The sequence below is a fragment of the Pyrgilauda ruficollis genome, unplaced genomic scaffold (genome assembly GCF_017590135.1).
Source record: "Pyrgilauda ruficollis isolate IOZ18807 unplaced genomic scaffold, ASM1759013v1 scaffold23, whole genome shotgun sequence".
NCBI classification, from domain to species: domain Eukaryota; kingdom Metazoa; phylum Chordata; class Aves; order Passeriformes; family Passeridae; genus Pyrgilauda; species Pyrgilauda ruficollis.
In genome coordinates, this window is record NW_024522539.1 from 6,566,034 (window position 1) to 6,578,926 (window position 12,893).

At 47.1% G+C, this 12,893-nt stretch overlaps 1 protein-coding gene across 2 annotated transcripts in view; it reads right to left on the bottom strand.

The window, feature by feature from the left end:
• The window catches only part of NTRK3 (neurotrophic receptor tyrosine kinase 3), a 203,699-nt gene that overhangs the window by 16,632 nt on the left and 174,174 nt on the right, over positions 1-12,893 (bottom strand). Inside the window, exon 16 of one of the 2 annotated variants that reach the window (XM_041469252.1) lies at positions 4,085-4,159. The exons of the other annotated variant lie outside the window; for it this stretch is intronic. Within the exon in view, the coding sequence (XP_041325186.1) occupies positions 4,085-4,159 (75 nt within the window). The remainder of the gene's footprint in view (positions 1-4,084; positions 4,160-12,893) is intronic. 2 annotated transcript variants of the gene reach the window in all.

The window sequence follows — 12,893 nt, forward strand, 5'->3', positions numbered from 1 at the left end:
AAATAAGCAAACATGGGATTGCAGCGTCCTAGTTCCAAACCTGGTTTTGGCAAAGGAGCCCTCCTCCTTAGTCACTCTGGCCACTCTGTGAAGCAGTGGCCTGAGCTAAGCACCACCTCCATGTGCCAGCTGGGCTGGGTCATCACACCTGGTGGGTTACACTGAGTTTTTACACTTGAGCCTGTACTCACCAATTTCTCCCCTCTGTCCATTCATTGTATTATTATCCATTGTGTATTAAGATGAACTAACTGGACGAATCATGGGTTTAGAGCATGCCATCGTTTTCACGGCATGCAATGTACACTGCAGGCTGCTGCACTAGCCACCTTCCTCTGCCTGGGTAGCACTTGCATGGTTTGGAGTCAATCAGACTGCACTGGACAAAGCAGGGGCATTTTGGAGGGGGAAAGTTGCCCTTGAAGCACCATTGGTTGGTATGGCTGATAACTCTGGAATTCCTTTCCTAATCTGCAAAACAAGACAATGAAACTCCACCCTTGGAAGTGTTCAAGACCAGGCTGGATGAGGCTTTGAGCAACCTGGTCCAGTGGAAGGTGTCCCTGCCCATGGCAGGGGAGGGGGACTGGATGTCTTTAATGTCCCTTTCAATCCAAACAATCCCATGATTCTGTGAACTCACTGACTTCTCAAAAATGCTGCGCAGGTAATGGCTTGTAGAGTGAAGCTATAAATGGCAGGGAAAATCCTGTCAGCAAACGGAAAAAAATAGCCAAATTAAAAAAATAGCCAATAGCTCAGCATTAGTTATACCTGGCAAGAGAGACAGAGGGTTACACAATGAATATGATGGTGAAGAATAGCAAAAATGTTCCTTTGTGCTGAGAGTACTTTTGCCTTGTTCCTCACCTGGATCACTCAGGGGATGACATGAAGTCTGCTTTACAAGGCAGAGGCAAGGCTGAGCTCAGGCATCCCAGTTATCATTACCTGACCTTGCACGTTCTCTTCTGCAACCTCAGCATTTTTTTGTGGTGAGGATTTCTGGGTGGTTATTTTAATAAAACTGTGTTGAATTTCTTGCTTCTACGCCAGGTACCTGCTGTTTAACAAATGGGCCATGACTAAGCATAGACTGGAAATCAGGGGCAGCTACGATTTAATGCAATGAGATTCTGAGACTGTCTTCTTCCCCTTAGGAGCACAGTTAATAGTGGTGCTTGATTACAAAAAAGATAAATCTGATGTGATTGATGCAACAGGGGATTGGATTTCATGATCCAGGGAATCCTTTCCAGATCTCTTTACTCCTAATGAAGTAATTTTTCAAAGGAGTTTTTAAGGGTGCGGTGGGATGCAGTGCTCTGCTGATGGCAAACTGGTGAAGTGTGACCCACAAACCTGGTGATGGTTAGTGGGTCCCTGTCCCCAGATTTAACCAAATCTCATCAACAAGAGGAGGATCAGTTATCTTTCCTGGTTCTACTGATCTAGAGCAAACCAAGCAGAGGTGGGTGCAAGGATCCTACCTGCTTCCTTCTTTGCATTTTCCAGCCACTGAGGACTCCCAAAATTCACTCTCTGTGAACCAATACCTCAAATGTTTCAGCTCACAGACTCCCTACATATTCCTAAGGTACTTACCTGTTTCCCAATGCTGTAATGACTGTGTCCCTTGCAATCTTATTTTCATGTGGATCTCCTTGGTGAGCATGAACAGGGATCACTCTTAAACAATGGCAAGGAGGCACAGGAGAACTAATGGAATTCCCTATGGTGGCAGAGGACATCAGTAGCAGGGAAGGAACCTGCAGCACAGTGCAGGTCTGGGATCTCACTGCTGGACTCTTCTCCCTGCACATGGCTCTGCCTTCCCTTTCAAAACAGCCATAGCAGAGCACAAAGCAGTTTTCAGCCCAAGCATTCACTGATCTGGGATTCCCACCCTTTGTCAAGCCCTGGGGGCTGAGCTTGGGGTTTTTGAAGGTACAGGGCAAGCTTTTTTCAGAAGTGATGCCCAGGGAAAGAGATAACGTTCTTTTTCCCCCTAGTAGTTTTAATTCTTTAATTCTTACTTGCTAGTAAAATAAAATGCTGTGATTTCTGCAGGATCAAATGGTGCAGAAGAAACTAAAGTTAATTAATTAGCAGCCTTTTAGAGCTGGAAAAAAAATAATAAAAGAAAAAAAAACAAAGATAGTAGTAGATAATAGCTATGAATACTGCCCCAGCATCACCTGCCATGACACTGTAGCCAAGGGGAGGCTGTCATGTGTGTGCTGGGCATTCTGATAGTGAATAAAAATGATAAACGAGAGATTAAGCCTCTCCAAAATGTGGTTATTCACAGATGTGCTACATTTCTCCAGGGCCTGATCCTGCAAGTAATACCAGGTGTAGCACTTCTGTGCTCCTCTGGCTTCCCCAGGGATTGCTTGGAGCAGTGAGTGCTAGGCCCAGTGGCAAGTGATTGCAAGATCAGATCCATAGCGTGCCAAGCATTTTGAATGAAAAGAGCTATAAAGAAGTCACATATTATTATGTCACATTGCAAAGGTCAACCTCAGTATCTGTTCTGTCATAAGGACATGATTCAAAGGCAGCAAAATACTGTCAGGGCACAGGGGAAAATATTTTTTTTTAAACTGCCTTCAGGGCCAAGGATACAAAATTACATCAGTGCTTAGAACTAAATTCCCATCCACACCCCACAATTCAATTTTGGCTCAGAAAGGCATAAGCGTAACAAAATCACCTTTCAGTGGCAAATCTTCTTATCTGCTGACATATCCTCTGCAAAATCAGCAATATCTAAACTCACACTCCCATTTGGTTCTGGCAACAGTCAGGAAGCGCCAGAGCCTTGCTCTGTCACAGACCCCAGGAAGGATTTGCAAGATCCACTCAGCTGCTGTAGGCATTCTCCGGAGCAGGAGGAGGGGTCCTGACACTCATCCTGCATTGCCTGGCCAGGAGCAAACAGCTCCCCTCACAGTGCCACAGGGAGGCTGGGGTAACTGGACCCAGGTGATTTATCCCAGGCATGCCTACTTTGCAAATATTTGTGCCCATCTCTGGGGCTGCTGGCACAGGGAAGTTATTGGGAAATAAAGTGTGGAAGCCATCACTTTCCTGCCTTAAACTACAAAGGGTCATAACTGCTCTGTTCAGTGTCTTAGGGTGGCTTAGCTCCATCCACTTCCAAAACAGACTCAAGCAAAGACTCCCTAACTTTCTGGATCAACAGAGCATTTCCTTGTGAGCCAGCAGAAAAATCCCACAGGACAACCAAGTTGGATGTTTGCTCCTGCAGCTCAGCCTCAGCAGCTCTGCAGCCTGGAGGGAACACTGAGCTGAGGATCCTGCAGAGAGTACCACGGGATCCTGGCTTTGCTCCATGGGGAAGGGCAGGGTGAAGAGAGCTGTCACCAACCCTCAGCAGGTTCACACAGCTCACATGGCTCCCATCAGCCACACCCTTGGCAGAACCAAACTCCTTTGCTCTGTCAGAGCTTCAAACTCACAGCAACCCCTCACTGCCCCTCCTCTGGCCAAGGGGTGGGAGCAGCAGTGGGAAGTGTTGTGTGCATCCACTCAATCCCAGCTGCAGACACCCGCTCAGACACCCAGAGTGTGTCCAGAACAGCACACAAAAGCTGTCAGGGCTGGCATGTGACAATCCAACCACCCAAATGGTCTGGCCCGTGCCAGTGTGACTGTCCAAGCAGCTCTTGAGAGGATAACACAGGTCAGGGACGGTCCCAGAGAGTAGTAATGCCACCCTGCTTGGAGGCATGGGGTAGTTTAGCTGCACAGAGACAAACCATGTTGGACTTGCTGCCATCACAGGCCAAGGACAGCCCACACTGTCCACTAGTGCAGACACAGCCTGGCCACCCACAGAGGAAGGTGGCGCTGAGGACTTCTGCATTCATCCCATGTTATCTCACCATCCAGAGGAGCCCCAGAGAGCGGCTACAGTAGACACGTGTGCAGTTCCCATCACAGACAGAGCCCCTTCACTGCCAAACACACAAGACACGAGCTATTCCCAAAGCCCCACGTGTCATTTCATGCCCAAGCAGCACCAGTCCCCCACTTCCAGGGTTTGGGATCCACTCACTGTTGCAGCTGCCGACGGTGCCAGTCTCTGTCGCTGCCACGCTGCGCTGAGCTGGCCCTTCAGACGCGGCCCTTCCTGACAGTGAATGGGTGAGAACAAGGGAAGGAGACAAACAAAAGAGAAGGGAAGGGTGAGAGAGGGAGGGAGGGATGGGGGGGATGAAGCAAGGGGACAAGAAGGGAAAGGGTGTGTCTTTAACTGAACCAAAAGTCTCTTGCTGGCTGCAAAATCCCAACACTACTCAACCTTTGCTGTGAGGGCGTGGCGCAGGTGAGACCTCCTGGCCCCTGTGGCCACCACCTCGCACCCCACATGGTCACCTGCACCAGTGCACAGAGAGGGTGAGCTGGGCAAGAGTCAAGGGCACTCAGCCTCCTGAAACTTCTCCTTGGACTGTGAGGCCACGTAGAGCGGTCACACAGAGTGTCATCCCTTGAGGAACCTAAAATTCTTCTCCAGACAAGAGAAATTTTAGGATGCCTGAGCACTTGCTCTGTATCTGGTACTTCAACATCCTGCTTCTTGCCCACTGCCAGCCCTCCTGAGCATGGTGCAGGGACTCATCTGCCTCTGCCAGCAGAATAAGGCCCAGGCCTGATATCTTCACTGAACAAGCTCAGGCCAGCCAGAGTTAAGGGTACTGTTGGCCAAATCTCCCAGTAAAGCACCTCACACATCACCCTACGCTGGCCCAAAAGTCTTTGTCCCATCAGTACTGTCACAGGCTGGGGAAGAAAATAGCTGATCCTACAGCTTCAAATCACCCACAAACCTGCCAGCCATCAGAAAACTGAAGTTTAGAAAGGGACAGGGGAAATAAAATTCTGGGGCAGGAAATACAACACTACATTTTCCTCTGCAGCAAAGTAGGAAAGATTTGGAGAAATAGGAAAGAGGAGAAGGGGTAGGGATCTCAGTGAGCACATTAGGAGTGAATAAGAGGCATAAAGTCTGCTGACTTTCCAGTGGGATGTTTGTGTTCCCACTAGGACAAAATCCCAAGATGGAAAGGCAGTTGGTGAACACAGTGGTTTGGGGGTACACTTCTGTCTGTGTTACTAAGGAACTCAGGCTGAGAACTGCCTGGGGAATACCCAAAATATGGCCTCAGGGTCTGTCCAGCTGGTATTTGCCCTGGGCACCTGCCCACTCTGCATCAGCAGTGGAAACTGAGCTGCTGAATGTAGGTGACAGCTCATTCTGCTTGGGGAATTGCCCATTGGATGACTGACTCACCTCCCTTCCCAAAAAGTTGAGGTAGGAATTGTGGGGAGGAAAGGCTTAGAAAATTGTTTCATGATGGTTGTTTAAATTGCCTCTGCGTTACAGTTGGGGGAAAACAAAAGAGAAGTCTGTGCATAAAACTGCATCTTAAAGCCAGCTGTGGCAGAGGCACGGATGTTGGAAAGAAGTAGAGCAAATGAAGTCATCCAGCAGTGGGGGAAAAACATCAATATAATATAGTGCAGAACAAAGCAAATTCTACCTCAAACACAGAGCTGAAAGGGAAACATCTCCCTCTGTCAGATCTATTACCATGCATTTATTCCAATAACAAATAACTAACCCGGAGAGTAACCCAAACCTGATTTATTTCTCCATCTAAGTAAATACGTAGAGGCAGCTGAATTTGAGTGTAAAAACCACTCATCTCATATGGTTTTTTATATATGTTGGAAAAAATAGGAGTGAAGTTTCTGCCTTGCTGCCAGGGGATGCTGGCAAAAACATTTGAGCTATAGATATTGTATCTTGTCACTAATGACTGCAGGGAACTAAAAGGGATTTGGATTTTTTAATGCTTCACATTAATTGATAATTTGGTCTCAGAATCCACAGTGGAACAGAGGATTTGCTATATTGGATCTGTCTAGTGGCCCATAAAATCTGGCGCCTTGCCTCAGTGATGCTCAGAAAAATTATCATCCAGCTCCTTTGCTTATAAGGTTTTTGGCCGTTCCTGTAAGGACCATACAGCAGAAAGGGGCAGAAGGTCCCTCTGGCCTACACAGCAAACATTTCCAAAAACCCTGACATGTGAGTTTGGCAGGGTTCTCTATATATTTGTTTGGTTTTTTGTTTTGTTCTGTTGGGTTTTTTTAAAGCCAGAAAGAAACTCTTTAACTACAACCATTCTCAACAGATACACTGCTGCTTTAACTCTTGGTCTCCACAGCTCAAAAAGAGAGGAGGTGAACTTCAGGTGTTTTCAGAAGGCAAACAGGAGCAAGGCTGAGGCCAGAGTGGGGAGATGCCTTCTGCTGAGCAGAACACTATTGATTAGGCAGTATAAAGATTTCCCTCACTAATGCCTTTAGCAATCTTATCATGTGTCGCCCACATAATTGGATGGGGAAGAGAGAGGTGGAATCACTTAAGCGTTCAAAGCTCAACACGCACTGAGAAAAGATTCCCATTTCGTGTGTGTGTGCAATTTTGTGCATCGTTGCCCCTTGATTGTACATTGAACACGCTCTTTTTAACAGCCCAGCCCTAAACAGCCTGGGTATTAAAGCTGCTTGCCAATAGGGCTTTTCTCCATCCAGCTGGGGGAAGAAGGAGCTCGCTGGAGCTGGGAGAGGCAGGACTATGAAAATGGGGGGATCAGGAGGGGAAAGCCTGGAGAAACTCTGACCATGCAGGAAAAAAGAAAAGCAGTGGTTTGCTTCCATACAAGCATCTTAATTAGGGACGTTGATGAAGATACTTGCATTTTAATTTTTTCAGGGAGGCCTTCAGTTTGCCATGAAGCAAAGCATAATTTATTCATGGTCTCACTAAACTGGCTTATAACTTCTCTGCCTACAGTTTCTTGGCTGATCACACCAGGGTTTGGGGGTGCTCCCCACCCTTCTCGATCAGTGTGTCACCACACAAAGGATCTCTTGGCTGCACCCCTGCTAAAGGAGAGCTGAGATCACGGTTCTGCAGGTGGGAAGGCAGGAGGAGGCCGGTGGCCAGCTGGGCTGCAGTGAGGAAATGAGTTTAACAACCTAGACAAGATGAGAGGGGATTGTTTTACATTTGCACATTCCAGTCTTGCTGGACTGTAAGGGGCAGTGCTCCTCCCAAGGCATGAACACTTCATGACCCAAACTCTTTCTGGTCCACCTGTGATGGAATCAGGAAGCTGGAATAATATGCTGGCATAAGGTTCTCTACCTTCTTCTGCTCTAGCTGCAGTTTAAATCAGTTTAAATTTAAATACAGTTTAAATTTTTACCCACCTTGAAAAAACCCTGAACCATCAGTGCGTATCTGACCTACTGTGTACAAAATCCTTCCTTGTTTCTGGTGACACCACAGTGAAACACACTGTGGATGGATCTCCACCAAGGGAGAGTCTATCTTTCTTAAAAGGAGGCATTGAGTTCTTTTCCCTGTCTGTCACAGCTTTCAGGCTAATGGGATGTTCCAAGTGGGGACAGGAGAAGGAAGCGAGCACACTGCATGCAGGCAACCTCTAGCAGGTGTTGGGAACCACACTTGGACAAAACAAATTAAAACAGGGGAAAGAAAAACAGTTTCACAGTCAGGGGGAGGGTAAAAACTACTCAAGGATGGATGGAGATCACAAGTAGCTTCTCTTGCCTCTCTAGATCTGCTGGCTGCAGCCAGGGAACACTGAAAATAGCAAAGAGTCCTGCCCTCCATAGTAAAGTTTTATGCAAAGGGAATTGCTTTGAAGGAAAGTGTTCCTGAACTTCCCTGCAGGAAATTTGCTATTTCAAGTTTTTACAGCAGAGGTGACAGGCTTGGGTAGTTGGGCTGCATTGAGAAACAGCCCCAGCTTTCTGAACTGAACTGACACTAACTTCTGGGGATGGTGTCACTACCACAGTGATGGCTCTAGCATGGTTACTCCCAGGACTCTCCCCAGATCCCAGGAAAGCAGAGATCAGCCTGGACAGCTTTTTAGAGCAGCCAAAGTCCTGGACATGGACTGGAAGAATTGTCTCTGTTGAATCCAAACTTGTCAGGAACATTCTCAGGTGTTTTAGGTCGGGAAATACTGAACAATAAAAAATTCCTCCCTGTTTGGCTATGTCTTTGACCTCTGCAAATGGAAGGTTAAACACCATCAGGAAGCTAAAATGAAAGGCTTTGAACTCCCAGCCCTCTGGATCTCAGCCTGATGTTTGGGAGAAATCAAAAGCCTCAATTCAAATGCCTGGGAAATGGGGCTGAGCTTTGATTGAAAGATCCTAAGTTTGATAAGCTCTCAGTAGGTATATGAGGGTTTGGGGGGAACACAGGTATTTAGCTGGAGGTCAGTATTTAGGTGAATATTGAGACTGTATTAAACAAAAATTCTGAGCCAAATGACTTGCAATGACAGCAGCAACATATCCCAAGCAGGAAAAGAGGTGAGCGTGGAGGTCAAGTACCAGAACAGGGAGTTTTTATCTCCCAAAAACAAACCGCTCTTTTGTGCCTGTGCTTCAAAGAAGATGTCACCAGATTGTGAGAGCTCTTCACCTGCCACATCCCTCTCATTACTGGAATGAAATAAATGGCAACAGCATGAAAACAGCAACTCAAGCAGGAGAACAACAGGTAGACAGTGAGGAAAAGGGGAGGGAGAAAACAGGGTGCGGGTGCAGGTCTTGACAGGGTGGAGAATTAGGGCAATTACTGTTTCTGAGGAAATGCCAGGAATACAGCACAACCTAATTTCCCCAATTAATTCTTCTGCACTTGAGCTGCTTTGTGTGAAGGGCTCTTAAGCTTTCAAACAGGAGAAAAAAAAGAAAAAGACTCAACATTTGTTTTTCCCTCAGTGTAGAAATGGGGAAGTGTTGAGGGAAAATGTCTGGCTGAAACACAAGATGATGCTGTTACATCTTCCTTTCAGGAGATAAGGAGCTGTGCCACAAATTCAATTTGCAGAGGTTTTTATAGGAGCCACAGAGATATCAAAGACCAGCACGTTCAATATCACACTGACTTTTCCTGCACGCGGAGCACACCAGGACAGGCACAGAGACACTTCACCCACACACCCACATTGAGCCATTCCTTCACCTCCCCTCGCCAACCCTACTGCAGCTTAGGAGGAATCTTGTTTCTCTGCCACCAAAACCCCAGTCAGGGCAGTTGTGAGGCACCATGGCATGAGCCAACCACACCTAAAGAGGCATACAGATGTCATCTAGGAGGAGTGATGGCAATAAGAACAAGGAAAGAAATAAATCAGGGGTTGGGGTGATGGGATACATGGCATAAACAGATGTTGAGAAGGGCATGTAATACTTTCAAACACAGGCTCTTGCACACAGGAAGATTGTGGCTCTGCTTGGCTGGCACACCTGTATCAGTCACATCTCCAGGTCACTGTGAGACTTTTTTGCCCCTAATCTTGTAGGTCTGGCAAAGCAAGATATATTTCCATAATCCCAGCTAAGAAGGAGAAAATTAAAACACTTTTCACTTCTAAGTCCTCTTCCTAGTAGAACATACATTTATAGATATGAAACCTTCCCAAAACCTGAGCAGAAAGGATGTCTGATGAAAGAGCAGTATGTCACATTTTCCTCCTCAGAGAAGGGCTAGAAGAGGAACAGCTGGTGCACAGGTACATCTGCACAGCACTGAGGTGCTGGGAATGGTGCTGATTGTGAAGCTGAACGTGACACACACATTGTACCTTCTGCAAGAGATCCCCCCCAACACCTGGAATGGCCAGGGACTGAGCTTGCTCCCCCCACCCATCAGCACTGAGCTGAGCCTGGGGACACTGTCTGGGTAGACACTGGGTAGACACTGGGTCTACCATAAAACTTGAGAGTGGTGGCTTATTTTCCCTCCCAAAGTGAGGCAGTGCCACATCCCAGCTAGAAATTCAGAGGCAGTTTTCCTCCCCTGTGCCTGTTGGCATTTCCCCTAGCAGGTGATGGCTCAGAGCCCCAGCACACTCATCACAGGGCTCCATCCTGGTGCTCACAGGGCTGGGCAGCAGTTCCCCTCTGCTGGGATCCACCTCTCCTGCTGCACACACACTGCAAGAGCTGCACAGAAAAACTACAAAGAAAGCAGCAGGGGGCTGACCGTGGCTGTTGTGCAGCTGAGGGATCCACAGGAGCTCCAAGGGGCTCTGTCAAGTCTGCACAAAAAGGCAGCTGGGAGACTACAGCTGACCCTCTGCAGAGAGTTCAGAGCTGCTGGGAGCATCACACCAGTGATGGTGTGATTATTTTGGAGCCCTCTATGGAGAAGACTGTGGGTCAGACTAAATCCAGTTTCAATGCAGGGCTTGTCTGTTATCCACCATGCTGGATGAGCCTCCAAAGGAGCACGACCCAGGCAGCTGCTAAATCTCAGTGACCTCTTTGCACACATGGAAACTCCACTGGAAAAATAACTGGCTGTATCCATGAGAAAGAAGCCAATCTTGAATGGCAGAGGAAAAGTAAGGGATGGTCAAGATGGGAGATGGTCATCAGAAAGCAACCTTAAATGGGTACTGAAAATTATCAAGAACATGGGAGTTTTGCTGGCTGTTTTAAAGAAAGAGAAGAAATAAATTGTTTACACAATAAACCTTCATGCTTCAGAGGAGGAGGGATCCCAGACTTTTTAAGGAACACTGACCTGAGGCCAAAGTCATACCAGAAATGTTTTGGTTCTGATGGTCTAAGGGTGTGAAAGGCAAGATTCATGGGAAGAGATATTAATCTTTTATTAAGCCAATTGATACAACAGAAAATAACAATAAAAAAGAAGAACTCAGAGAGTTCATTCTTTCTCCACCTTCCAACAATACAGTGTGTTCTATTAAAAGATATTGCTTCTTCCTGCAAACCTTGTTTCTCCCAAATCCAAGCAATGCTCCAGAGTGGTGAGGACACAGAAACAGGGAGCATTTTTGTCATTATGATTATCTCTGCATTGCTAGAAATAAATAAAAATAATAATTTTTAAAAATTCCAGAGCCCTTTTCAAGCCCTGCATGTGTCTTTTATTCAACAAGCAGGTGTGCTCCGCATGATGAAATGACGAGGAGAACACTCAGGACTGATCTCTGTGAAAGGATGGAGCTAAATCCCTAAGAAGTGTCAAGCCCAACCTAGGATTTGGAGCAGGATGTCAGAAGAGTAGGACAGAGGAAATATGGACAGAGGAATGTTTTCATGTGGTTTAATGTCTACATAAATCCTTCCTCTCTTTGGCATGTGACTTCACTGCTGATGTCCCACCCATCTCAGGACATCACCTTGGGAGTTATTAAGGAGTCTTGACTACAATTTAAGACTGTGTTCTCATCTGAAGATGAAGAAATACTGCCCTGTCCCTGGACAGCTGCCACGTGATTTTGTTTTGGAGCTGAATGACATATTTGGGGGAAAAAATTGAAAATTATTTTGGTATTACTCTAGCTTGAGTGGGTCCAGAGCCACAGAAGGGCTCTTGGAGCAACCAAACCCCAGCGTGCAGGGTGAAAGAGCAGCTGGGGATTCTGATCTCAGCCCTGGTGATGCCCCCAGCTCTGACAGTCCCCCAGAGCCACCAAGACATCCTCCAGGAGAGCAGTGGGCAGGCACCCTGTGCCTCACTTGCTGCAGTCTCCATGCCACCCTCAGCTTGGCTGAGGCACAATGTCCCTGACCTGCACCGTCCCACCACCTGCTGTCACAGTCCTGAGTCATACCTAAAAAAAATCGCCTACTCACACCGTTTTTTAGAGAAAACAACAAGGAAAATGAAATCCGCCCAAACCTTTCCTCTCCAGTGTGGATATATTCCATCCCGCCTTCCCACAGAGACCCACTCCAAAGATTGCACAGCACGTTACACAACACAGCACAGAAATGCTCCTTCAGCAGCCCCTCCTTCCCTCTTCTCACAGAAGCTGGGCTACTTCTCCCCAGTTCCTCCACTTTCCTCCACTTTCCTCCGCTTTCCACTCAGATGCTGCTCCACCTCCCCCCTCCACTTCCACCTCCACAATCATTTTCTGTCCATCCTGTCTTCTCTAAAGGAGGTTAAAAGGCAACAGCTGATGGGATCCCTCTGTGATGGAGGAGGAAAAGGATGCATCAGTCTTCAGGCAGAGCATGGAGAGCTTGAAGAGAGGGGGAACGAGCCTCTCTGCTGCTTTTGTCACGTAAATATTTGTTTTCTGTACCCAAATGTGTAACAGAAAATTAATCAGTTCACCTTTGTTAAAGTAATTTTGCATCCCACAAATGCAGGAGCCAGATGGTGTACTTTCTTTGTCTTAAAAGATTAAAAAAATGGGAAAGAAAGGAAATGGCTAGGAACTAATCCTCAGTCTGGAACACAGTAATACATCCACATACCCAGCTATCCAGGCTTGCAGGGCCTGGGCAGGAGCAAACAGAGGGTCCCAGCAGACTGAAGAGAGTGCAGAGATCTCCAGTCCTGTCACTTTGTGGCAGCTTGGGGGGGAATTTCTCTCTGTGTTTCCATAAGATGACAAATTACAGCTTCTCCCAGGGCTGCAGCTTGGACACACCAGGCAGGATTTTCTAGAACCAACTGAAGCAGAACTTTGCTCTGGGTCCCAGTGCTGGCAATGGCAGCTGTCTAAAGGGGAAAGCTGCCATGCACAAACACTGGGAAACAGACTTGGAAACGTCACCAGGCAGATCATGGATGTGACCAGGGGCAGAACTGAAGACTCTGAAAGTTCAGCTCTTCAGCCAAATCTCTAGCTTTCATAGCTGAGAGCAAGGAGCAGTTTGGTTCTCCCACTTGAGCTTGTTTGCTCATATTCTGGGAGGAGTGTGGTTGGACTGTGCCTGGAGGAGGGATGAAGGTCACCTGGAATGCTGCTCTTTGCTGGCCT